The sequence below is a fragment of the Hylobates moloch genome, unplaced genomic scaffold (assembly GCF_009828535.3).
Source record: "Hylobates moloch isolate HMO894 unplaced genomic scaffold, HMol_V3 SCAFFOLD_8, whole genome shotgun sequence".
Classification (NCBI taxonomy): Eukaryota; Metazoa; Chordata; class Mammalia; order Primates; family Hylobatidae; genus Hylobates; species Hylobates moloch.
This window is the reverse complement of record NW_026652283.1, coordinates 54,731,955-54,758,567: the sequence shown is the minus strand read 5'-3', so window position 1 is coordinate 54,758,567 and position 26,613 is coordinate 54,731,955. Positions and strand designations below refer to the sequence as shown.

Genomic DNA, 26,613 nt, shown 5'->3' with positions numbered 1-26,613 from the left:
AATCATCTGACCTTAGCATAACCTTGTTGTTATTGTTGTGTTTTTAGACTTTATTGTTTTTAGAGGAGCTTTAGGTTCACAGCAAAACTGAGAGGAAGGTACAGAGATTTCCCAAATAACCCCTGCCCCTCACATGCATAATTTCCCCCATTATCAATATCCCACATCGAAGTGGTACAGTTGTTACAATTGAGCCCACGTTGACACATCATAATCACCCAGAGTCCATAGTTTACATTCCCATTCACTCTTGGTGTTGCACATTCTGTGGGTTTGGACAAATATATAATGACATGTATACATCATTATAGTATCACACAGAGTATTTTCACTGATCTAAAAATCCTCTATGTTCCACCTATTCATCATTCTCCACCCCTCTCTCCAATCCCCTTGCAACCACTGATCTTTTTACTGTCTGCATAATTTTGCCTTTTCCAGAATGTTACATAGTTGAATCACAGTATATAGCATTTTCAGAGTGGTTTCTTTCACTTAATAATATACATTTAAGGTTCCTCCATGTCTTTTCATGGCTTGATTTATCATTTCTTGTTATTGCTGACTAATATTCCATTGTCTGATGTACCACAGTTTATCCATTTACTTATTGAATGGCATCTTGGTTGCTTCCATGTTTGGGCAGTTGTGAATAAAGCTGCCATAAACATCTGTGTATAGCTTTTTGTATTGATGTAAGTTTTCAGCTCTTTTGGGTAAATACCAAGGAGTGTGATTTCTGGATCATATAGTAAGAGTACATTTAGTAAGAAACTGCCAAATTGTCTTCCAAAGTGGCTATACCATTTTGCATTCCCACCAGCAAAGACTGAGAGTTCCTGTTGCTCCTCATCCTTGGCAGCATTTGATGTTGTCATATTTTGGATTTTGACTATTCTATTCTAGTAGGTGTATCTCATTGTTTTAGTTTGCATCTCCCTGATGACATATAATGTAGAGCATCTTTTCATATGTTTATCTGTCATCTGTATATCTTTGTTGAGGTGTCTGTTAAGGTCTTTGGCTCATATTTAAGTTAGGTTGGTTGTTTTCTTACTGTCAAGTTTTAGGAGTTCTTGGTATGGTATGGCTAAAAGTCCTTTGTTAGATGTGTCTTTTGAAAATATTTTCTCCAGCTGGACATGGTGGCTCATGCCTGTAATCCCAGCACTTTGGGAGGCCGAGGTGGGCAGATCACTTGAGGTCAGGAGTTTGAGACCAGCCTGGCCAATATGGTGAAACCCCGTCTCTACTAAAAAACACAAAAATTAGCTGGGCATGGTGGCACACACCTGTAATCGCAGCTACTCGGGAGGCTGAGGCAGGAAAGTTGCTTGAACCCAGGAGACAGAGGTTGCAGCGAGCTGAGATCACGCCACTGTAACTCCAGCCTGGTCGACAGAGCGAGACTCCGTCTCAAAAAAAAAGAAAATATTTTCTTCAAATGTATAACTTGTTTCATTCTCTTGATGCAATTTTTAAAATGTGTTATTAAGTTGGTATATAATACAAGAATAACTAAAATCTATGTAGCCTGGGCAACCTACCCAAGTATGTTCACACTGTTACTTTATCTGATCCTTTTGACAATAGTGTGCAATAAGTAGGTGAGGTGTTACCCACATTTTATACCTGAGAGTGGAGGCTTAGAAGTGTCTAATGACTTTCCCAAAGTCACAAAAGTACTAATTGTCAGCTAGGATCCAAACTCAGATTTTAAGACTCTAAAATCTTTCATTAGCTTATAGTCTTTATTTATTCAGTACAACTTTATTTCACTTCTGTTTGACAGGCGCTGAGCTAGGTGCTGAATATGCAAAACCAAATGACCTTCCTATCTTTTTTTTTTTGAGACGGAGTCTTGCTCGGTCGCCCAGGCTGGAGTGCAGTGGCGCAATCTCGGCTCACTGCAAGCTCCGCCTCCCGGGTTCACGCCATTCTCCTGCCTCAGCCTCTCCGAGTAGCTGGGACTACAGGCGCCCGCCACCACGCCCGGCTAATTTTTTGTATTTTTAGTAGAGACGGGGTTTCACCCTGGTCTCGATCTCCTGACCTCGTGATCCGCCTGCCTCGGCCTCCCAAAGTGCTGGGATTACAAGCGTGAGCCACTGCGCCCGGCCAGACCTTCCTATCTTCAAGGATCTTTGTCTGATGGGGGAGCCAGACATGTACAAAGGATCTATGGACTATGGTGGTGGGGGTGGGGGTGGGAATAGGGAGGTGGCCTAGAAGTTATGGCCAGGATGACAGTTAATTAGTGAAGGTGATATTTTAACCAAGTCTTAAAGGGAAAATAGCAGTCCCTTAGGTAGATACAGTGGGAAAGAATATTTTAGGTTTGTATTTAACATTTTTTTGTGCTATAGATACCTTTGGCAGTCTGGAGAAGCTTATGGATCCTTTCTAAAAATAAAAGTTTTAAATATATACATAAATTAAAATATATAGACGTATAAATGAAACCAATAATGTGGAAGTATAATTTCAGTATCAAAAATTTTAAAAAGCAAATTTAGATACAGTAATATGTGTTTTGTTATTTAACACATTAAATAAGATCTATCAGATTAGTCACTACTGTGATTTCAGACTATTATAAATAGTATTTTGAGATTATCTGCAACAATGCTAGTATGATATGAAAAATCTGATTTCTTGTAGAGACAAAGTCACATGTAATATAAATATGACGGTTTGCTCCCTGCCATCATAATAGAAGGAAATGCTAATTTTTAGTGGAGGTTAGTGAAAATAAAGATGTAATTTTGTTCCCATCCAGCTCACAGACCCTATGAGTTGACCCTGTTCCAGGTAGAGGACACAGCCTGGACAAGGGCGATGAGCAATGAGAGAAGATCAACAAGCTCAGGAGACTGTGCTGTTTAGCTGAAGGAAAGGATGTGTGGGGGCTGGCCAGTGAGGAAGACAGCTGCTCAGGACAGTGTCACTGAAGGGCCTGTGTACCATGCTTAGGAGTTGAGACTTTCTCTTTAGGTACTAGAAAGCCATTAAAAGAGTTTGAATATGGAAAAATCAGATTTGAATTTCAAGAGCGAATTGTGACAGCATCGTCAAGGGTGCATTGGGAAGGGAAGAATCAAGAGCTGAGAGCACTCTGGGAGTGTTGTGAATTCATATGTAATAAGAGAACTAAAGCAGGGACAGGGAATAGAAAGATTTAAGAGCTATTCAAGCATTGGAATGGAAAGAATTTAGTGAACATTTGGGCTGGGAGAGCAATTGAGAGAGAAGAAAAAATTAAGAATGACTCCTAGGTTTCTGGATTGGATGACAAGTGATTAGTGGAGCTGTTAACTATTTTAGGAATGTAGGGAGAGGAGCATATTTAGGGAGGTGGAGCAGAGAAAGATAATGAATTTAATTTTGGATATTTTGTTTCCTTGACAGGAACATCCAGGAGTAAGTGTAGACTAATCATTTAGGAGCTAAAGCCTACAGTTTAGGAGAAAAGGCTTGGCTGAAGCCATAGATTTTATTGTCACGGTTGGTAGTTCACCCAAGGAGAGCATGGAGACTGAGGTGGTCAGATAACCAGTTTTTAAAAGTTTGGCAATCCAGGAAATAGAGGTTCAGAGCCTCAGTTCATGGCACTGAAACGGGGATATCGAACTCTGGAAAGGTAGATTGAACCATGTTATTAAAATAAGTAGCTGGCATCGATTGGTGTCTGACAATATGTCAGGCAGTGTGCTAAGCATTGCCATGGATTGCCTCATTCACTCTTCATAACTCAGTGGTGGAGGAGGTACTATTGTTGTCTCCATTTTACAGAAGTTGCTTAGAGAGACTAAATTACATGCCCAGAGTCTTACAGTCTCATGATTAAACTAGTCTAAATGTTAACCCCAGGAACCTGACCTCAGACCTCACATTCTCCCTTCTAGTTATGAAGATTCTTATTTACCAAACTCAAGAGTTTGGATTTTATCCTATAGGAAACAGGTTTCCTATACCAGGCAGTATTTTGTTTGTTTTAGGGCTTTACATTTTTTTTTGAATCAGTAATGGATTCACACAATTCAAAATTTAGGGAAATTCAGGCCGGGTGCAGTGGCTGACGCCTGTAACCCCAGCACTTTGGGAGGCTGAAGCAGGAGGATCACATGAGGCCAGGAGTTTGAGACCAGCCTGGCCAACATGATGAAATTTCATCTCTACTAAAAATATAAAAATTAGCCAGGTATGGTGGTGCACATCTGTAATCCCAGCTACTTGGGAGGCTGAGGCAGGAAAATCACTTGAACCTGGGAAGCGGAGGTTGCAGTGAGCCGAGATCATGCCACTGCACTCCAGCCTGGGAGACAGCAAGATTATGTCTCAAAAAAAAAAAAAAAAATTCTGCTAAATTCAATGAAAAATTTTCTCTTCTGTCCAGTTCCTTCCCCTTCCTCTGAGTGGCAACCTTTAACTAGTAATTTCCTTATGTCTTTTTGTATGAAATATATATATATATTTTTTTATTTATCGCTACCATTTTATACAACATATGGCACACTTTGCATACTTTTGCATCATACTCTTTTTACTTAATAGATCCTAGAAATCTGTATCGCATAAAAAGAGCTTCATTGTTTTGTTGTTTTACACTGCAAAGTGTTCTATTATTTGGGTCTACCATAATTCACATAACCAGAATTTTATTGGACTTATATGTTGTTCCAATATTTTGTTTTTACAACCAGTGTTGCCCAGAATTACCTTGTATATATGTCAGGGGTCCCCAACCCCTGGGCTGCGGAACAGTACCAGTCTGTGGCGTGGTAGGAACTGGGTTGCACAGCATGAGGTGAGGGGTGAGCGAGCATTACCGCCTCAGCACCAGCTCCTTGTCAGAGCAGTGGCAGTATTATATTCTCATAGGAGCACAAGCCCTATTGTGAACTGCACATGTGAAGGATCTAGGCTGCACATTCCTTATGAGAATCTAATACCTCATGATCTGACATGGAGCAGTTTCATCCTGAAACCATTCCCACCCAGTCCCCAACCCCTGTCTGTGGAAAATTGTCTTCCATAAAACCAGTCCCCGGTGTCAAAATGGTTGGGGACCACCCATATATATTATTTCACACATGAGCAAGTATTTCTAGAAATGGGAGTGCTAGGTCAAAAGGCACATGCATTTTAAGTTTTGATAGGTGTGGCCACATTATCCTATATAGATGTTTAACCAGTTTATATTCCCATAGAAATATATGAGAGTGACTCTTTCTCCTAGCTTCACCAACAATATGTTATTAAACTTTTGGTTTTGTGTATTTCATATGAAGCATCTTTTTGTTTGAGAGCTATTTGTATTTTCTGTTAACTGTCTTTGCATATCCTTTGCTCATTTTCTGCTGTGTCATTGGTCTTATTGATGTATAGGAGTTCATCCCTAGGGCAGATAGTCTTTTGTGACATGAGATGTAAATACTCTTTCTCGAATTTTTTTTTTTTTTTTTTGAGATGGAGTTTTGCTCTGTCACCTAGGCTGGAGTGCAGTGGTGCAATCTCGGCTTACTGCAACCTTTGCCTCTCAGGTTCCAGTGATCCTCTCGCCTCAGCCTTCCGAGTAGTTAGAATTACAGGTGCACACCACTACTCCCAGCTAATTTTGTATTTTTAGTAGAGACGGGGTTTCACCATGTTCGCCAGGCTGGTCTCAAACTTCTGACCTCAAGTGATCAGGAGTTCACTTATTAAGATAGTTGCCAAATGGTGATTTTTTTTTTAAATGCTCTCTCTCAGCAGTATCACCAAATGATGATTTTTGTATTTTTATTTTTTTGAGGCAGAGTCTCACTCTGTCACCCAGGCTGGAGTGCAGTGGCACGATCATGGCCCACTGCAGCCTAACCTCCTGGCCTCAAGCAGTCCTCCTACCTCAGCCTCCTGAGTAGCTTGGACTACAGGCGTGAGCCACCATGCCTGGCTAATGTTTTTACTTTTATTTTTATAGAGACAAGGTTTCATTGTGTTGTCCAGGCTGGTCTCGAATTCCTGGGCCCAAGTAATCCTTCTCCCTTGGCCTCCCAAAGTGCTGGGATTACAGATGTGAGCCACAGTTCCTGGCCATCAAATGATGATTTTTTTCATTCTATCATTGCTTCTAGACCTATTAGTTGTCATTCTGTTGAAGGGTAGAACTCCCCTGCCTCCACACATTCATGTGCTTATTTATATCACCATGTACTCACTATGAGCTACAATTTATGACCATTATAATTATTTGGATGCTTAAACTGTTCCACATTTGGCCAGTGGGAACCTCTACAAACTAGTTCCTGTGTCATTTTGGAATGGTCCCATCATTCTCCAAGCACTTTCTTGCAGCTGGCATAACAATGTGGTCCAGGCTCATCTTGTACTTTCCCTAACCCAGGCCTGAAGTCAACTGTTTCTTCACATTAAAAGGAACCCTAGTTCCTTTTCTTTTTTGAGATGGAGTTTTGCTCTGTCACCCAGGCTGGAGTGCAGTGGCACAATCTCGGCTCACTGCAGCCTTTGCCTCTCAGGTTCCAGTGATCCTTCTGCCTCAGCCTTCCGAGTACTTGGAATTACAGGTGCACACCACTACTCCTTGGTTCCTTTTAATGTGGTACTAAAATGGTATTTAGGAACTACCCTGTGTGCTCATTACTTCCTGGGTGTCATTGTTTCCATGTTCTCTTGAAGGGCAGAGCTGGGAAATATATGTATATGTATATGTGCGCATACATACATACAAGATACATCTGTATCTTTTTCTGTATCTGTGTGTATTAAAACCATCAATTCAGGCCTGGCGCAGTGGCTCACGCCTGTATTCCCAGCACTCTGGGAGGCTGAGGTGGGTAGATCATGAGGTCAGGAGTTCTGAGACCAGCCTGTCCAATATGGTGAAACCCCATCTCTAATAAAAATACAAAAACTAGCTGGCATGGTGGTGGGCGCCTGTAGTCCCAGCTACTCGGGTGGCTGAGGCAGGAGAATTGCTTGAACCCGGGAGGTGGAGGTTTCAGTGAGCCAAGATCACGCCATTGCATTCTAGCCTGGGCAACAGAGCGAGACTCCATCTCAAAAAAAGAAAAACAAAAAACAAACAAAAAAAAAACACTGATCAATTCAAACTAGTATTTCCAATTCTAATTTACCACTGCAGGATTTATCCTGGCTTTCTCTGTGTGTTTAACTCTCTTCTCCACTGGTGAGAAGCCTGGTTACTGTTACACTCAGTCTTTGCTCAACTTCCTCCCTTCCTCTATACTTACCCCTCTATGTAACCAAACTCTTGGCCACACTTGGCCTAGTACATGACCTCTTTTGCCCTCCCCTGGGCACTCCGGCCAAGATCTCAGCCCTGATGAGGAAGAGGAGGATGTTACTTTCCTTTAATTAAAGTGAGTTCAGGCCGGGCGTGGTAGCTCACACCTGTAATCCCAGCACTTTGGAAGGCTGAGGTGGGCGGATCACCTGAGGTCAGGAGTTCGAGACCAGCCTGGCCAAATGGTGAAACCCTGTCTCTACTACACATACAAAAATTAGCCAAGCGTGGTGGCATGTGCCTGTAATCCTAGCTACTCAGGAGGCTGAGACAAGAGAATTGCTTGAACCTGGGAGGCAGAGGTTGCAGTGAGCCAGATCCACTGCACTCTAGCCCGGGTGACAGAGCAAGACTCAGTCTCAAAAAAAATAAAATAGTGAGTTTAGAGGCCAGACATGGTGGCTCATGCCTGTAATCCCAGCATTTTGAGAGGCTGAGGTGGGAAGATCACTTGAGTCTGGGAGTTTGAGCCCAGCCAGGCCAACATGGCGAAACCCCATCTCTACCAGAAAAATACAAAAATTAGCTGGGCATGGAGGCAGATACCTATAGTTCTAGCTACTCAGGAGGCTGAGATGGAAGGATAGCTTGAGCCCCAGAGGCAGAGGTTGCAGTGAGCTGAGATCACGCCACTGCACTCCAGCTTGGATGACAAAGCCAGACCTTGTCTCAAAACAACAACAACAACAAAAACAAAACAAACAAAAAGTGAATTTGAAGGATACTGGTGATGGTAGTTGACGCCAGAGAGTGAGACTGGGTAGAAAGGACACAGGAGGCAAGGGCAACTTACTTTTGGATGTATATCCTTTTGTACTTTCTGAATTTTTTTTACACCATGTGCTTTTTTATTACCTGTACAGGAAAATAAATGTTTGAAATATAGTAAACTCAGGGTCTTTGTTTTCACCATGCTTATTTACTTAGCTACTCTGTTCTACATTATTTGGGAGAGAATTTGGAGTCTTCGTTATTTCCTTAAGTGTATTTGGCTCCTTTCTGTCCTGTAGGAAACAATACTTGTTTTTATGGGAAGTGCTATTACTGCCGAGAAACAGAACCAGCTTGTGCTGATGGAGACACAATGGAGGGATCTGTCACACTTTGGCTTCCAGATGTGTGGCCTCTGCAGAAACACCGTCACCCATGGGGCAGGACTTACCGAGAAGGCAAATTGGCCAGGTAAATGCTCCTATGAGCCATTACTTAATTCTCCCCTGTGCCTAGCCAGGTGCCAACTCTGTAAAAGGAGCCAGCAGTTCTGTCCAAGAGTGAAAAGAACTGTGGAGTCAGGGGCAAACTCGGTAGGTAGGAACTCTGTCTTCTCTTTGTGTGTAACAGTGCCAGGTACAGTATTGTCTCTCAGTGCTGATGATGCTGCTTGTCTCCAGGTGGGAGTATGATGAGAGCTACTGTGATGCTGTGAAGAAAACGTCCCCTTATGACTCTGGCCCGCGCCTCTTGGACATCATTGACACAGCTGTCTTTGATTACCTGATTGGCAATGCTGACCGCCATCACTATGAGAGCTTTCAAGATGATGAAGGGGCTAGTATGCTCATCCTTCTTGATAATGCCAAAAGGTGAGACCAGCAGGACTGTCCTTGTCAGGGAGGGGTTTCTGTGTATGAAAGAAGGGCATTTTCCAGAGCATCCTGGAGAACATCCAGAATGCAATTGATAGGCAGCATCCTTCTTTTTTCCACTTGGAGTCTTTGCTATTGGTACCTGTCCTTCTCTCCACTCTCAGGGATCTCAGTACTTCAAAAAACGGAAAAGTGGTTCTTTCCAAGGAGTCTAAGACTCTATGAGCCTCTTCTCAGACAACTGGAAACCAGAGTCATTCATTTGTTACTACCTACATCATTCTTTCTTGGCTATGATATTTGGTGTTTAGAAGCTCAAGAAATACAGATGTAATAGAGTGTGGAATTTGTTATTAAATTTATTCTATCCAAAGGTTCCTGCAATTAAAAAATTAATTTATTTGATAGGATGTTTTGCTATTTTTATATTAGTCTAGGTCCATACTCTTGCTGTCATAGGAAGAAGAGCTGTTGCCTAGTGTGGATTTTATATACAACAACAAGTTACTTTTATCTTGAATAAGAAAAGTTTATTCATTTTGAATAAATAGAATGTCCTTATTTTTTTAGGCCTGAGCTATTTGGAGAGCACATTGTATTTGCATTTCGTATTCTGCATTCTCCGTGGTGGCCAGTTTAGTGCCACGCTTTTTTTTTTTTAATTTTTTTTGAGACGGAGTTTTGCTGTGTTGCCCAGGCTGGAGTGCAGTGGCACGATCTCAGCTCACTGCAACTTCTGCCTCCCGGGTTCAAGCGATTCTCTAGCCTCAGCCTCCTGAGTAGCTGGGACTACAGGCACCTGCTAATTTTGTATTTTTAGTAGAGACGGGGTTTCACCATGTTGGCCAGGATGGTCTTGAACTCCTGACCTCAAGTGCTCCGCTCGCCTCGACCTCTCAGAGTGCTGGGATTACAGGTGTAGTGCCACACTTTTAGTTGCATTTAATAAATATTTACTAAATAGAATGCTTCCTTGGAGTACAGAATTTTCCAGGCCCTAGGTCAGTACTGTTAACATTGGTTGTTGGAAATAAGCTAAGACATGGCTCCTCAGCAAAGAGTGCTTGGGCAGCATTTGCTAATGATGCCACCATCTTATACTGAACACCAGGCGCCTCGTGCTTCGTGAAAGATGGTGATGGCCACAGAAAATGAAAAACCAGCAAACACTGCCTCTCCCTCTACCCCATTACAGCAAAGCACATAGCACTCATCCTGTGATACACATGATATTTGATATTTGGTGTATATCAAAATAGTTGCTTTGTCCACTCGGGCTGCTATAACAAAATCTCTTAGACTGGGTAATTCATAAGCATCAGAAATGTATTGCTTACAGTTTCGGAGGCTGGGAACTCTAAGATGAAGGTGCCAGCAGATTCAGTGTCTGGTGAGGGCCTGTTCCTCAGATGGTGCCTTCTATGTGTCCTCATATGGCAGAAGAAGTGAACACGCTCCCTCTGGCCTCATTTATAAGGGCACTAATCCCGTTCATGTGGGCTCTTCCCTCATGACTTATTCATCTCCCAAAGGCCCTACCTCTTAATACGGTTGGACTGTTTTACCAGGGATTACGAATTTGAGGGGGACACAAACATTCAGACCATAGCAGTTGCCTTTGCCTTGAATTACTGGAGGACCTACACTGTACTAAGGGCTACCAGACTCCAGCTATTAAGGTGAGCCTCTGGAAAGAGTGAAAGGTTGACAGTTTTCCAGAATCAGTTCTCCTTTTCTAACTCTGAATTGCTGCTAAGGTAATTTTTGCATCTGCTGTGAATCAGTTTCCTCAGCCTGTGTGAACAGTTTTTCCTATTTGAATCTGTATGTATACTTACTTGTAGGGAATAGGATATTGCTAATTTGGGAGTAGAACAAGTGTGACTTCTTTTTACAAGTAATGGTCATCTGCTTGTTTGTGGGAATCTAATATAAATGGCCTTTATTTCTCTCTCTGGTCCTTAAAACCTTTGCAGGCTTAAGGGTCTTCAGGTTCTCCCTTTGGTCTGTGAACTCCGCACTGTGTTTACCGTAGTTATGCTCCAGCACCTTGTAATATCTTGGCAGGAAAAGGTCCCTTGTAAATGAGTATATTTGTTGTCAGATATTTTAGTACAGGCTGTTAGGGATCCTGTGTCTAATTGGTCATGCCCCGCTTGTTTTCAATTTAAGTGATTTGAGCTGCTGGAGCGTGAAATTATCTAGGATCACATTTGAGTTTCATGTAGAATTTGCTATTGCTTTGATGCTAAGAAGAGAACAGTACTTCCACCTAATTCACTAAGTTTTCATTTAATTTTCAGCTTTGGGAACCCCTCGCTGGATGAAAGAAGCATTCTTGCCCCTCTCTATCAGTGTTGCATGTAAGTTATGCACAGCAAATACATGTGCCTGCATTGCCTTCTTTTCCAGCTCAGGTAACAGTACATCCATTTTCTTGGCCCTCAAACTTTCTGATACCTGAGCAGTGCTTTTCATACTTTTCCAACCTAGAACCTCTGGACATCCTGAAATGGGATATCAGGGAAAGGTGAAGGCAGATAATCCCAAGCTCAGAATTCATCTCAAATTTTGTATGAATAGAAGATTGTATGTATTCAGTAATACATGTTTGGTTTAATAGCAGAATATAATCACCCACACTCCCCACCCCACTGCCAAAAAAAAAGGAGTAAAATCTGTGTGCCTGGTTACTACACCTGGTTACCTTGTGGTTTCAAGTCCTCTGTCACCCATCACATACCACCTGGGGTTTACATATTTCAGTTTGAAATTGTCTAAACCAAAAGTAACTTTTTCCATAAATAATAATTTATTTTGGCCAGGCACAGTGGCTCATTCCTGTAATCCCAGCAATTTGAGAGGCCAAGTGGGTGGATCACCTGAGGTCAGGAGTTCGAGACCAGCCTGGCCAACGTGGTGAAACCCCATTTCTATTAATAATACAAAAATGAGCCGGGCCTGGTGGCAGGCACCAGTATTCCAGCTACTTAGGAGTCTGAGACAGGAGAATTGCTTGAACCTGGGAGGCGGAGGTTGCAGTGAGCCGAGATTGTGCCATTGCACTCCAGTCTGGGCGACAGAGTGAGACTCTGTCTCAAAAAAAATAAAAAATAAATAATAATTGGTTTTTTAAAAAAAACTCTATATTAGAGAACAGAGAAATTGAAAAATGAGTCAAGAAAATGAGATAAAGTCTAAGCTCTAAGAAGCTTCTTTTCATCGTTCCTGAAATAATTTTATTTTTTATTTTATTAATTTTTTGAGACAGGGTCTGCATCTGTCACCCAGGTAGAGTGCGGTGGTGCGATCTCGGCTCACCGCAATCTCTGCCTCTCGGGTTCAAGCTATTCTTGTGCCTCAGCCTCCTGAGTAGCTGGGACTACAGGTGCCTGCCACCAAACCCAGCTAATTTTTGTATTTGCAGTAGAGATGGGTTTCACTATGTTGGCCAGGCTGGTGTCGAACTACTGACTTCAAGTGATCCGCCTGCCTCAGCCTCCCAAAGTGCTAGGATTACAGGTATGAGCCACCGTGCCCGACCATCCTGGTGTAGTTTTAAGAGCATGCACATCAAGAATTAGCTGGGATCCACCTTGCTTGGCTACACAGAAAAACAAGTTCAAGAGCACCATTTAATACTGGTCAGCTCCCAGCAACATCATATCACATAAGACTGCCGTAGCAAGTGGTCTCTTTATCTTCCTTGTTTTTTTAAATGACAACAAAATTCTGTAGAAAGTAACGGTTTACCCAGGCAGTCGTTCATTGTCTTTATTAATGATGGGAAGCAGTGATATACACAATCAAGAATTGTGTGTTTGTCTTTGAAGATGTTTTTGTGGTAGTAGTTTTATCAGTCTGGTTCAGTCAGGAGATAGCAAAGACATAGTATGTTAAACAGAGATGTTTAATATAAAGAATTTTTTTTTTTTGGAGACGGAGTCTTGCTCTGTCACCCAGGCTAGAGTACAGTGGCACAATCTCGGCTCACTGCAGCCTCCACCTCCCGTGTTCAAGCGATTCTCCTGCGTCAGCCTCCCAAGTAGTTGGGATTATAGGCGCCCATCATCGCATCTGGCTAATTTTTGTATTTTTAGTAGAGACGGGGTTTCACCATGTTGGCCAGGCTGGTCTAGAACTCCTGACCTTGTGATCTGCCTGCCTCGGCCTCCCAAAGTGCTGGCATTACAGGTGTGAGCCACTGTGCCCGACCTAATATAAAGAATTATTAAATTCCAATAACAGGAGTGACTATAAAAGAAAACTAGGGCTGAGGGAGAGTACCTAAGGAAGGACAAACTTGGAAGGGGATCCCCTCCCAATGACTGGAGTTTGGACTTCAGTGGAGAAGGTTTAGCTCAGCCCACCAGATAGCAGAGAAGTTTGCTAGTTTGCAGGTGCTGAGCAAGCCAGAAGCAACTCTCCAGAGTGCAGGCGGGTGTACATTCAAGGCACAGCTAGTGTCATGACATGCAGAAGGAGAGAGAGAATCCAGTAGAAACCTTCTGTGCTGCAGGTGAGGCACACATGTGGGCCTTCAGAGGGAATTGGGGCCAGGGTGAGCAGATGGCCTTCAAAGCTCTGGTTTCCATGTTGAGAGGGCCTCAGGAGAGTTATCCCCAGGCCAGGCTAAGGCTTCAGGTCACCAAGGACCCACACCTTCTGGGAATGTGGCTAGACAAGGCTTCAGTGGATGACCTCTCTGCCTCCCCAACACCACCATTGACCCACAGAAGCATTCGGAGAGCCCCTTCTCACTAAAGGGCCCTTTAGTGAGAAAGCTTTAGGGGAAAGATGCTTAAAGGAATCCCGTCCGTTGTAGCAGAGCACATTTTGTTTTTGTTTTTGTTTTTGTTTTGTTTTGTTTTTTGAGATGGAGTCTCGCTCTGTCGCCCAGGCTGGAGTGCAGTCTGGCTTACTGCAACCGCCATCTCCCGGGTTCAGGCGATTCTCCTGCCTCAGCCTTCTGAGTAGCTAGGATTACAGACGCCTGCCACCACTCCCAGCTAATTGTTTGTATTTTTAGTAGAGATGGGGTTTCAACATGTTGGTGGGGCTGGTCTCGAACTCCTGACCTCAGGTGATCCGCCCACCTTGGCCTCCCAAAGTTCTGGGATTACAGGCGTGAGCCACCGTGCCTGGCCAGCAGAGCATATTTTGAAGAGTGAATTTGGAGCTGAGAGGAAGTAACATAATAACTTAGTCTCACAGAGGAAGCTCTGATGCTCTGGGCATTTGTAATATATTTAAGAATAAAAGATAACTGTACTCCGTCTGTGCCTGTTTGTCCCTTCCATGCATGCTTTATGCAACAGTCTTCTTACCTTTTAAATTGCTGCACAACAGGCTGCCTTTTACAGAATCAGACATTTCTGCATACCTAGTAATTCCTCCTTTCCCCACAGAGAGCTAAGAACTTTTCTTCTCAGATAAATAAAAGATATGCTATAGTTGGTGTCTTAGTTTGTTTTGTGCTGCTATAACAGGATACCACAGACTGGGTAATTTATTTTATTTTATTTTATCTTATTTTGAGATGGAGTCTTGCTCTGTTGCCCAGGCTGGAGTGCAGTGGCACGATCTCGGCTCACTGCAGCCTCCACCTCCCAGGTTCAAGTGATTCTCGTGTCTCAGCCTCCCAAGTAGCTGGGATTACAGGCATGTACCACCATGCCTGGGTAATTTTTGTATTTTTAGTAGAGATGGAGTCTCACCGTGTTGCCCAGGCTGGTCTCTAACTCCTGACCTCAAGTGATCTGCCCCATTGGGCCTCCCAGAGTGCTGGGATTACAGGCATGAGCCACCATACCTGGCCAGACTGTGTAATTTATAATGAACAGAAATTTATTGGTTCACATTTCTGGAGGCTAGAACGTTAAATATCAAGGTGCCAGCGTCTGACAAGGGACTTATTGCTGCGTCATCATGTCACATGGCAGAAGGCAAAAGGGCAAAGAGAGAGGGCAACAAGGGGCTGAACTCGCCTTTTTTTGTTTTTGTTTTTGAGATGGAGTCTTGCTCTGTTGCCCAGGCTGGAGTGCAGTGGCGCAATCTCGGCTCACTGCAACCTCCACCTCCCGGGTTCAAGTGATTCTCGTGCCTCAGCCTCCCAAGTAGCTGGGATTACAGGTGCGTGCCACCACGCCCAGCTAATTTTTGTATTTTTAGTAGAGACGGGGTTTTACCATGTTGGCCAGTCTGGTCTTGAACTCCCAACATGAGGGCCCACCTCGGCCTCCCAAAGTGTTGGGATTACAGATGTGAGCTACCGCTCCTGGCCTTGAACTTGCCTTTTAATAACAGCATTAGTTCCACCCATGAGGGCAGAGCACTCATGGCCTAATGACCTCTTAAAAGACTCTACGTTGATACTGTTACAATGGCAATTTCAACATGTATTTTGGAGGGGACAGACATTCAAACGGTAGCAGTTGGTGAAATAAGGCAGATAGGTATCCTTAAAATAATTTTTTCCACCGGACGCAGTGGCTCACGCCTGTAATCCCAGCACTTTGGGAGGCCGAGGCGGGCGGATCACGAGGTCAGGAGATCGAGACCATCCTGGCTAACACGATGAAACCCCGTCTCTACTAAAAAATACAAAAAAATTAGCTGGGCGTGGTGGCGGGTGCCTGTAGTCCCAGCTACTCAGAAGGCTGAGGCAGGAGAATGGCGTGAACCCGGGAGGCAGAGCTTGCAGTGAGCCAAGATCGCGCCACTGCACTCCAGCCTGGTCAACAGACCAAGACTCCGTCTCAAAAAAAAAAATAATAATAATAATAATTTTTTCCCAGTAGAAATTGTTTTAGACTTCAGAAATACATGAGGAAGAAGGAAATTTATAGTACCCATTAACGTCTAAGGATTAACGTCTAAGGATCCTCTTATTAACATTGTAGTGTACTTCATTCCAATCCATGTATGTGTATTTTGTTTTCCTACAGATTTGAAGTGAAACAGGTTTTTCCTCCAACCTTTTCCCCCCACTCAGCATCATATCATAGGCATTTTCCCATTCCACCAAATTTTCAAAATTGTTTTTAACAGCTGCATGGTATTCCTTTCAATGGATGAACCATAATTTAACTATTTCCCAATCATTGGACATTCAGATTGTTTAACATTTTTCCTGTTATAAACAGCACTGCAGTGAACATGTGTGTAAATCTCTGTATATATCTCTGATTAGTTACACAGAAACAATATGAAAACATGGTAATGTGGCTTACTCATTATGTAGGGGTAATTCTAAAGCAAAAATTATTTAGTTAGAGGATTTTACCTAATTATTTTTTTACTTTTGTCTGCCTAGCAGGCTTTCAACTCCGTTTGATAATGAGAGGTTTTATGTACCTTGTTCTATAACTTTTTCTCCCAGCATTCGAGTGTCTACCTGGAACAGACTGAACTACCTAAAGAATGGTGTGCTAAAGTCTGCCTTAAAATCTGCCATGGCCCATGACCCCATCTCCCCAGTGCTCTCTGATCCTCATCTGGACGCCGTGGACCAGCGGCTCCTGAGTGTCCTGGCCACCGTGAAGCAGTGCACCGACCAGTTTGGGATGGACACAGTACTGGTGGAAGACAGGATGCCTCTCTCACACTTGTAATTCTCAACACAAAATAAGTGAAACTTATTTTTACAAAGATAGAGAAACAGCACAATCAATTCCAAATGGTATGAGATGGATTGGAAGTGGCCAGCAGCAAGTTCTGGTGACGGGACAGGGTGGCCTTGGATGTCTTTGGTATTTTCTGTAGTGGAAACTAAAGCAAAGACCACAAGTTTCAGAGCATGGAGACATTCCTGCTGAATCACCTTCTCACCTCCTCGGCAATTGCCCATTCTAGCATTGGGCATCATAGTTGGTCAGTCTTAATTCCCATGCCAAAGGACAGACAGAGGTGTGACATTTGGATAGATGAATACTGGGATTGGCGCTGGAGCATGTGTTTTGAGTTGAACCTTGCAGTCCTTTCTCCATGCCCATGGCTTTTGTGGAAACACTTTGCAATCTCTTGTGTCTTTTTTTTACCAGAACTAGTTACATCGGAATACTTACTGTCCTACAGAGTGGCAGCAAATAAAACCTTGCATTCCATCAAGCCAAAATAGCACACTCTGTTGGAGGAGATACATGTTTAAGATAGAATTGGAGGGAAGGACAAAAACAGAAAGATGTTTGGGCTTTTAAGCCATTGGGTAGTATTGTTTTGATGATCTTAGAGGAGGGAAGAAGAGAGAGAGACCCACTGGTAGAACCAGAATCAGGGAGATGACTGAATTATTGAAAAACAGGTTCCCTTGTATTTAGGATCTTAAGGTGTGTAAAAAGCAAACATGACTTTGCACCTAAGTAAATTCTGCGTTCTCATAGTTGTGTCCCAATTAACCAAAAAGTTGTCTCTAGAGAAAATACTGTTACAATCTAAGCATGATTCTCTGTGGAGATTAATTTTTTCCCTTTTTGCCAAAAGCAGTCCTTCCCAAATTAACAAAGCAAACTGAAATAATACCTTGAATAACAGGTTGCCTGTGGTCTCTGTCATCCTCATTTCTCTTCTGAGATGAATTTCCACCTCTGCGTTTAAGGCATTTTGTCACTGAAGCTGCTGTTCCCAAGAGATCGGCAACCTTTTTGTCCCTTTCTCATAAGAAAGGGACACTCCTACAGGTGAGAGTGTTGTATACCTTACTGGTGGCTGGACTTATCTTGTGATTTGGGGCCATGGAAGACTGGAAACAAAGATTTTAAGCCTTCTTCTTCTTCTTTTTTTTTAAGACCAAGTCTCACTCTGTTGCCCAGGCTGGAGTGCAGTGGCACGATCTTGGCTCACTGCAACCTCCACCTCTCGGGTTCAAGCGATTCTCTTGCCTCAGCCTCCAGAGTAGCTGGGATTACAGGCGCCCGCCATCGTGCCCAGCTAATTTTTATATTTTTAGTAGAGACAGGGTTTCGGGTTTCACCATGTTGGCCAGGTTGATCTTGAACTCCTGACCTCAGGTCAGCCTCCCAAAGTGCTGCCTCAGCCTCCCAAAGTGCTGGGATTACAGGCATGAGCCACCGTGCCTGGCCAAGATTTTAAGCCTGAGCCTTGAAATTGAGGAGGTTAAAAGGAAGAGCCTTAAGATTTTGATTTATGTCAAATCCTAATTCTATCATTCAGTCTTATTTGGAGTTCTGAACCCATGATGTTGTATTATGCTTCTTTCTCCTCTTAGCACTCTCAAATTTCAGGTTTGTAAAACACAGTTTTTGTTTTGTGTTCTGGCAAAGTGATCTCGACATGTAAGTAGTTGCAATAAAACACAGGGGCAAAGGAAGACAGGCCTGACGTGCCCACTCCCCTGTGGACTCAGAGCTGTGTGCTTTGCTCCTGCATCTTGTTGAGGTGCTGTTCCAGCTTTGCATTTCTGTCAAGCAGAGGCGAATATATAAACAGTGTAGTTGAATACATTTAATGCCAGCCATTGGAAACTAGTTTTAGGCAACCACTCTCAAAAACAGCTTTAGAATTTATGCCCAGTTTTCTTGCGTTGAAAGATAACTGAGTAACCTTAACTATTTTTAAATGGCATGAAATTAGGAAACTTTTGTACATTTTATATACATTTTGAGATGAACAGAACAATGGGCTGAGTTATAAAAAGGGTGTATTGAATTTAAGAAGACAGACTAGCACAAAACACAGAATTCGTGTTAACCAAAGGAGGCATTGATTTCAGTTTTAAGGCTACTCACTGTTGTGTGTCCAGGGAAATTTACATCTCAGTATAAGAATACCTTGGTTAGTGCTCACCCACAAGCTTCCAGAAGCCAGCTGGGAGGAGACAATAGGAAGAGATGTCAGCTCTGCTCTCCCTGTAAATGTTAGTTGAACTAAGTTATGGATTTGTGGTCTTTCAAATACATGACACCTTTAGTATGCCACACTGAAATGAATAAGAAGTCTTCTGAAACTGGGAACTTCATAACATTGAAGGCAGAAGATTCTGCTAAGGAAAAAAGCAGGCAGGAAAGAAAATATCTCATCCTTTCTTGAAAGCATTTGCAGAAAATATATCATTTCATTTTATTCCCATCTGTTTTCAAACTCGTGATCTTAAAAGGCATTCTGATCATAAATTTAGAATTTTCATCCATAAAATTTAGAACTCTAATCCATAAAGTTAGAATTGAGCTAATAGAGTGGTATGACATGGCACTGAGAATATAAATTTTTGTTCTAAGTCAGGATTGGAGTAAGCTGGAAAAGTATGTTTAGGCAAATCTTGGAGAAAACCAACCATAAACTTATAGCTCTAAAATTCAGAAAGCCCTAAAATGTCAAACACTGTTTGAAAGAAGAGGTGGGGGCCAGGCGCCGTGGCTCATGCCTGTCATCCCGGCACTTTGGGAGGTTGAGGTGGGCAGATCACCTGAGGCCAGGAGTTTGAGACCAGCCTGGCCAACATGGTGAGACCGTCTCTACTAAAAATGCAAAAATTAACGGCACAGTGGCATGCGCCTGTAGTCCCAGCTACTCGGGAGGCTGAGGCAGGAGAATCACTTGAACCCAGGAGGTGAAGGTTGCATGAGCTGAGATTGTGCTGCTGCACTCCAGCCTGGGAGACAGAGCGAGACTCTGTCTTAAAAAAAAAAAAAAAAAAAAAAAGTGAATTTTTTTTTTAAGTTTTGTAACACTGTCCTACTTTATTTATTAGAATCTAAGGCTGTTACAGTCAAGTCGTTGCAGGGTTTGGATCAGCCGTAAGTTAGGTGTGCCTACAAACATCCAAAGGTAGATGTGGAGACATTTTAATACCACAAAACTAGGAAAATAGAACTCGTGGCCATTTCCTGCCCTCCTCCCACTTGTTAAAACGTGTTTATTCTAAAGTTTGAATGGATAAATTTGAGTATAAAGGTTTTGTTATAAAACTATTCTTTAGTATGAGGCTGCATTGTGGGTTTGGGGAAAATGTAAATAATTTTCTGTGTAAAATAAATTCATAGGATCTGATTTGCTCAGAGTGTTACTCAAGAATGTATTAATAAGGCATTGCCCCCTGTTTGCACTCAGGGTTAATTATGTCAAATGAACTTTAAGAAGGAAACAGAAGAATTCAGATACATTAATTGCATATTATTTTGGGAAAGATGAGTCCTATACGTGGCAATTTTTCAGTGTCACCCGAAGCCAGCGTTGTCTTCCAAAGAAATCCATCTTTTTTTTCTAAAAAAAGAAAATGCTTTTGCCTGCCCTTCCCTTCCCATCCGCCATATTTCTTCAGCCTTTCTTCTCGATCACCCGTGTATTCTTTGACCAGTAAATGACCACACCTCAATGATGGTAAAACAGCATCGTCAGTAAGCTATCTTATATGCCTCATCCTGTGAGTCTGAGCTTCAGGAAACATGAGTAAAAGTATATGTAATGTATATAGTATATGTATTCTAGCAAGAAAAACATATTTATTTTGACAAAGAGGAACACTGACTTTCTGAAGGATTTGCAGCTAGTGAAAGGTTCTCAGTCTCTGAGAGTAGACCCTAATTAACATAAAGACCATTCATCAGCAAATACCTAGTGAGCAACTCTAGTGTGCCAGCACGGGCCAGACATGCTAGTGAGCCAGGCACATCTGGCCTCGGGAAACTCATTCTACAGGGGACGGCCAGTGTTTTTCTCTTCAATTCCTCAAGTCTGGGTGGTGACAAGGTAGGGGCTAGATACTGGACTACCACAGGCTTTTAGGAACTAAGGTGTTTCTCATAAACAAAATGTTGAGTGAAACTGGGAACAACTTACTCAGAAGCTAATTTATTTGCTTAAATGGAAAGTATGGGAGCCACTACCCTCTCTTTTGATCTGCCAAGGATTTCCTCTCAGAGCTGTTGCACAGACAGAGATTGTACTTGGTAAGATACCAAACAAGACAGATAAGGATCTAAATTTCTAAGGTGTTCTATGGGTTTCAATTCTGAAAAAAGAAAATGAATAAAGATTTTAATAAATATTGATGTCTGATCTTTTCCTCTTGTTTCCCCCTTCAGGATATTTCCAGTGGTTCCTATTTCAGTTGCCTTCCTGTTAGGGGACAGAAGAAGATTACATCTTTTGTGACCACTTAAACTTCCACAGGGATTGTTTCACAGTACCTGGTGGATTAGACCTTTAAATTTCCTCACCAGTCTTCAAACGGTTCATACTAGATTGTAGCTGTACCAGAATTTTCCATGGGATCATTCTTAGGTGCTTTTTATATATTTAATAGTTAACTCCATTTTTGCAGCTTCCTCAGAGGTAAAGAATTATGAATCCTGAAGAACTTGTCAGCACACTACAAAAAAGGCAGGAAGAGAAGGCCAGTTGCCCTAGTAGTACTTCTTAGGACACCTAGATTTTTAACTTTTGAAATAGAATCCAGCATCATAAACCTCAACCAGATAACTGAGCAAAGCTCTTAAGATTTTTATTGGGCCAGGCACCATGGCTCACGTCTGTAATCCCAGCACTTTGGGAGGCCAAGGCCCGTGGGTCACCTGAGGTCAGGAGTTTGAGACCAGCCTGGCCAACATGGTGAAACCCCTTCTCCACTAAAAATACAAAATTAGCCGGGCATGGTGGTGCATGCCTGTAATCCCAGCTACTCTAGGGAGGCTGAGGCAGGAGAATCGCTTGAACCCGGGAGGCAGAGAGCCGGGATTGCGCCATTGCACTCCAGCCTGGGCGACAAGAGTGAAACTCAGTTTCAAAAAAAAAAATAGCTGGGCATGGTGGCACGCGCCTGTAATCCCAGCTACTCAGAGGCTGAGGCAGGAAAATTGCTTGAACCCAGCAGGCAGAAGTTGCAGTGAGCCGAGATCATGCCATTGCACTCCAGCCTGGGCGACGAGCGAAACTGTCTCAAAAAAAAAAAACAAAAACAGATTTTTATTTTATTTGCCAGCATATTTGTGCTAGTTTTTGTCATTTGTACGTGAATACATGTGGGAGGCTAGTAGAGCCTGGTCTTGTATCTCACTGACTCACCACATACAAATTCTTTTCCAGGCTAGAGTTCAGGATTCATGTGCTTCTCAAGCATATCAGAACGACTGGTATTAGAGTTTGAAAAAGGTAGCTGGGAGTAGGGAGGGCGGGGCTCTGTTGCTGGGTAATTTTACTTAGTATGTTTGCTTATAAGACTGATTTTTAGCAGCCGTCATTTTGTAAAATAGGTAGGAACGGTCATAGCCACTGGATTTCCAGGGTAGGGTTTTGTAAGGTAAGTTGCAGTATAAGCCCCAAGGAATAATGGTATTAAATCACAATTTGTGAGATATTTGGTCTGTCAGTAGATCTCTGGGCCATTGTGCTGCAAGCTGTGGTATACCATTGAGATGATAGTGACTGTCTTTTTCCCTCAAAGAGCCTGCAGTCTAGACCTGGCAGAAAGAAAAAAAAAATGCTTGTGAGGCACCAAGTCCCTCAAGAATTATATAAATTAATTGCAGTGAGAATAAGAAACGGGAGAGGATCATGGAGGTGGGGATTGGAAGGGGTTGGGTTAGGCAGGACCTACATTGAAAAAGTGGAGATTCATCCAGGCTTGACGAGGTGTGTATAGAAACCCTGACTCCAGAAATGCAGAACTATTTGCTTAGTGGATACAGGGCCTTCTGGGCCTGTATTATTTTCAGTATCTGGGTCACCAGAAATACCGCTTCAGGGGTTTCTCATTGTTCTAGGAAATGTTTGTGTGCCCTGTCTCTAGAGGACATTCTCAGTCCACCTCAAGTGCTGTATAGATGTTAAAGGGGCGGGGCGCGGTGGCTCACGCCTGTAATCCCAGCACTTTGGGAGGCCGAGGCGGGTGGATCACAAGGTCAGGAGATCGAGACCATCTTGGCTAACATGATGAAACCCCGTTTCCACTAAAAATACAAAAAATTAGCCGGGCGCGGAGGCGGGCGCCTGTAGTCCCAGCTACTCGGGAGGCTGAGGCAGGAGAATGGCGTGAACCCGGGAGGCGGAGGTTGCAGTGAGCCAAGATTGCGCCACTGCACTCCAGCCTGGGCAACAGAGCAAGACTCCGTCTCAAAAAAAAAAAAAAAAAAGAAGATGTTAAAGGAACATAGATGAGCTGGGAAACATTCCTGTAATGTTTGTTTCTCACGCAGGGTTATTTAAATATGGAGACTTGCCTTTGTTTTGTTTTTGTTTTTGTTTTTGAGACCAAATCTCGCTGCAACGCCCAGGCTGGAGTGCAATGGCGCGATCTTAGCTCACTGCAACCTCCGCTTCCCAGGTTCAAGCAATTTGCCTGCCTCAGCCTCCCAAGTAGCTGGGACTACAGGCGCATGTCACCACACCTGGCTAATTTTTGTATTTTTAGTAGAGACGGGGTTTCCCCATATTGGCCAGGCTGATTGGTCTCAAACACTTGACCTCAAGTGATCCACCCACCTTGGCCTCCAAAGTGCTGGGATCACAGGCGTGAGCCAGGGTCCCAGGCCGAGACTTGCTTTTGACCCAGTGTTTCCAAGGCAGATGGTTCTGACTGCCTTCAGTGGGGTTGGGAAGATGTCTGTTGTAAAGCTAGGTCATACTCAGATGATGTCAATAAAGGTGTTGTGTGCCAATTTTGCCTTAGGCTTTTTTTTTTTTTTTGGATTGACAGTCTTTCTCTGACGCAGGCTGGAGTACAATGGCACAATCATAGCTCATTGGCAGCCTCAAACTCCTGAGCTCAAGTGATCCTCCTCCCTCAGCCTCTCAAGTAGCTAGGATTACAGGCGCGTACCACCACACGCAGCTTATTTTTTATTTTTATTTTTGGTAGAGACAAGGGGTCTAGCCTTGTTGCCCAGGCTGGTCTGAAACTCTGGCTTCAAGCAACCCTCCTGCCTCAGCCTTCCAAAGTGCTGGGATTACAGGCATGAGCCACCGCTCCCTGCACAGAAAGACCTTCTTAAAGTGCAGGTTTTGATTCAGTATGTCTGGAGCCTGAGATTCTGCATTTCTAACAAGCTCCTGGGTGATGCCAGTGGTGGAGTTCTGGAACCGCATTTGAGTAGCACCGTAATGCTTGCTAAAGAATCATAGTTGTCTGTAGTTTTCCCAGCAGCCTCTAGATGTCCCCATCATCCATGAAATACTGCTTCCAGACCTTTAAAATGAGCACAGCCTCCAAGCCCTGAAACCGAAAGGAGTATTTATTGAAATACTCAAGAGACTTGTCTAGAAACTGGTGTTTGGATTTATTGTTTCTACACGGGACTGACTCTTTGGTGAAAAAGTGTTTACCTCTTTTTTTTTTTTTGAAAAAAAAAAAAGCGGGGGCGTGGTGGTGAATGCCTGTAATCCCAGCTACTCGGGAGGCTGAGGGGGAAGAATCGCTTGAACCGGGGAGGCGGAGGTTGCAGTGAGCCGAGATTGCACCACTGCACTCCAACCTGGGCGACAGAGCAAGACTCTGTCTCTAAATAAATCAATAAATAAATAAATAATAAAAATGTCTTGAAATCAAGTTGGTTGTCGAAGAACTTCCCAGCTAACCTACTTTATTTACCATGGGATGCTAAATCCAAGTCAGAACATCTCAGAAATGAGCAGGTAGCCCTACATGAAAGTTCCAAGTAGAGATAATTCTCTCCACACATCTTAAAACTTGGATTGTTTTAATAAACTATTGTTACTATTAATTTTTTCACCATAAGTTCACTTATAAACTTCACCAGTATTAACTAAAGCCATCCTCGTCTCCTGTGTAGACCACCCAGAGCCTCCTCCAGGGCTGGGTAGATACAAAAATAAAACTGGCCACGTATTGAGTGTTGATCATGTGCTCATTGAATGAGCTCATTTAATAATCACAGCAGCCCTATGAAGGGACTATTTTATTATCCCTGTTTATAGGTGAGGAAACAGGCATGGGACGGTTCAGTAACACCCAGGGTTGCACAAATAGAAAATGGTAATCACTATATTAGACTGCCATTCAGACTCAAACGACGTTTTTTGAGTGAGTGAATTTTTTTTCTTTTCTCTTTTTTTTTTTTTTTGAGATGGAGTCCTGCTCTGTCACCCAGGCTGGAGTGCAGTGGCACCATCTTGGCTCACTGCAACCTCCGCCCCCTGGGTTCAAGCCATTCTCCTGCCTCAGCCTTCTGAGTAGCTGGGGTTACAGATGCGCACGATCACACTCGGCTAATTTTTGTGTTTTTAGTAGAGACTGGGTTTCACCATGTTGGCCAGGCTGGTCTCGAACTCCTGATCTCAGGTGATCCGCCCGCCTCGGCCTTCTAAAGTGCTAGGATTACAGGCGTGAGCCACCACGCACGGCCTAATTTTTTTTGGTTTTCCAGTAAGCACTGTGTTGTATGTGCTGCTAACTGTCTCCGGTGGACTCCACAAGCTTGATGTACACAGTGCTGGGCTGGTGCCATGGCTGCTACTCTATGAAAAGTTTTTGACATCACACTGAATGGCTGAGACACTATAAACATTTTACTTTTCAACTCAACCTCGTGTCCTAACAAAGGTGCTTATCTAGTTTCTGTAGCTGTTTGAATGAAAGGCACAAATTTGGTGAGCTGCTGAGAATGGAGCAGACCTGGCACTGGGTGTGATCTAAGAGACAGGTGAACAGATGAGTCAAGTTGCCTGTGACATTTGTGAGACACGGTGCTAGTATTCATCTTACTGTCTGGAGGGCCCAACCTCAAAGCCACTAAATATGACATTAGCCAAGTCCTCTGATCTCTCTAGACAGCAGTTTTCTCCTAAGACAAGATGGCTTTTTGGCCATTGGCTGAAGTAAGCCAGGTGATTTTAAACAATTCATTAAGCTCTTCTGAAATCTAACAGCCTTGTTCCATGCGCCTCGCTATGGAGAAGAGAGCGCTGAGGGAAAGAGGCCCTGTAGTCTTTTGCCAATGGTGTCGGATGGGCTGCTCAGTCGCAGCACTTGAAAGTTGCAAACCTAGTCAAGAAAGTGCACACAGTACTTTGGCTTTTTATGAGATATAATTACATTGACATGACGCCTTATGATTTACCCATGACTCGGGGGGTTTCCAAAATCCAAACACCTCCAGACTGGAGCCCGTCAGCTTCCTCTTGCTTTTCGTGGACTCCCACTGTGGAAACCTGCTGGTGTTTTGCTGCGGTTTCATTTCCCTCTGCGGAGGAGCCAGGGCAACCTTGGCCAGACAGGCACCCAGCTGCGCCCTTCTTTCCAGGGCCTCTTCACTCAGCTGACTCCCCTGGCCTGCCTAACGCTCCAGACTGAGACGGTTTTCCGGCTTCCTCTAACAGGTGGGCGGGAAGTTGATCTGCAAACGCGAGACAGAGCAGGAGTGTCCTTTATTCGGTAGGCCTCTGATGGGCCACCAGAGCCGTCTGAAAGTCCTAGCGGAGTGATTGACAGTGGCCATTTCAAAACCTGATTTCACCTTCTTTGCAACTACAATCACGACCCAGAATAAACTGCTTCCTGGAAGCCAGTTAGTTGCACCTGGCCTGAAGTCAGTCTCGGGACTGCCTCTCAAGACCCCAGACAGGGTTTCGGGTTCCCGCCTGGGTCACGTGTACGGAGGCTGCCAGTACGCACTCAGCCCGGCCCGCCGGTCGCCACAGCAACACCAATCCCGGGTTCACGCCCGCCTAGGCAGTGCGGTCCCCGCCTGACCGCCCCGGGCTTAAGGGAGCCTGGCTAGGCAGGCAGCCGGAGGTTCCCGCAGCTCGGGG

The 26,613-nt window shown here is 43.6% G+C and overlaps 1 protein-coding gene and 1 long non-coding RNA gene across 4 annotated transcripts in view; one reads left to right on the top strand and one right to left on the bottom strand.

Annotated features, from left to right (window-relative positions):
• FAM20B (FAM20B glycosaminoglycan xylosylkinase) overlaps positions 1–26,613 on the top strand; it is a 253,546-nt gene that overhangs the window by 28,199 nt on the left and 198,734 nt on the right. For 2 of the 3 annotated variants that reach the window (XM_032160888.2, XM_058443422.1), the window contains exons 5-8: positions 8,317–8,488; positions 8,698–8,889; positions 11,196–11,255; positions 16,274–20,894. In XM_032160888.2, coding sequence (XP_032016779.1) covers positions 8,317–8,488; positions 8,698–8,889; positions 11,196–11,255; positions 16,274–16,505 — 656 coding nt within the window. In that variant the 3' untranslated portion in view covers positions 16,506–20,894. Of the gene's footprint in view, positions 1–8,316; positions 8,489–8,697; positions 8,890–11,195; positions 11,256–16,273; positions 20,895–26,613 lie in introns of those variants that run through there. The other variant, XR_009214685.1, reaches the window with a different exon arrangement.
• Positions 25,872–26,556, bottom strand: LOC131384129 (uncharacterized). Its single transcript, XR_009214686.1, has 2 exons — positions 26,319–26,556; positions 25,872–26,198 (listed from the first exon to the last, which is right to left on the bottom strand). It is a non-coding gene; the product is annotated as an uncharacterized LOC131384129 (long non-coding RNA).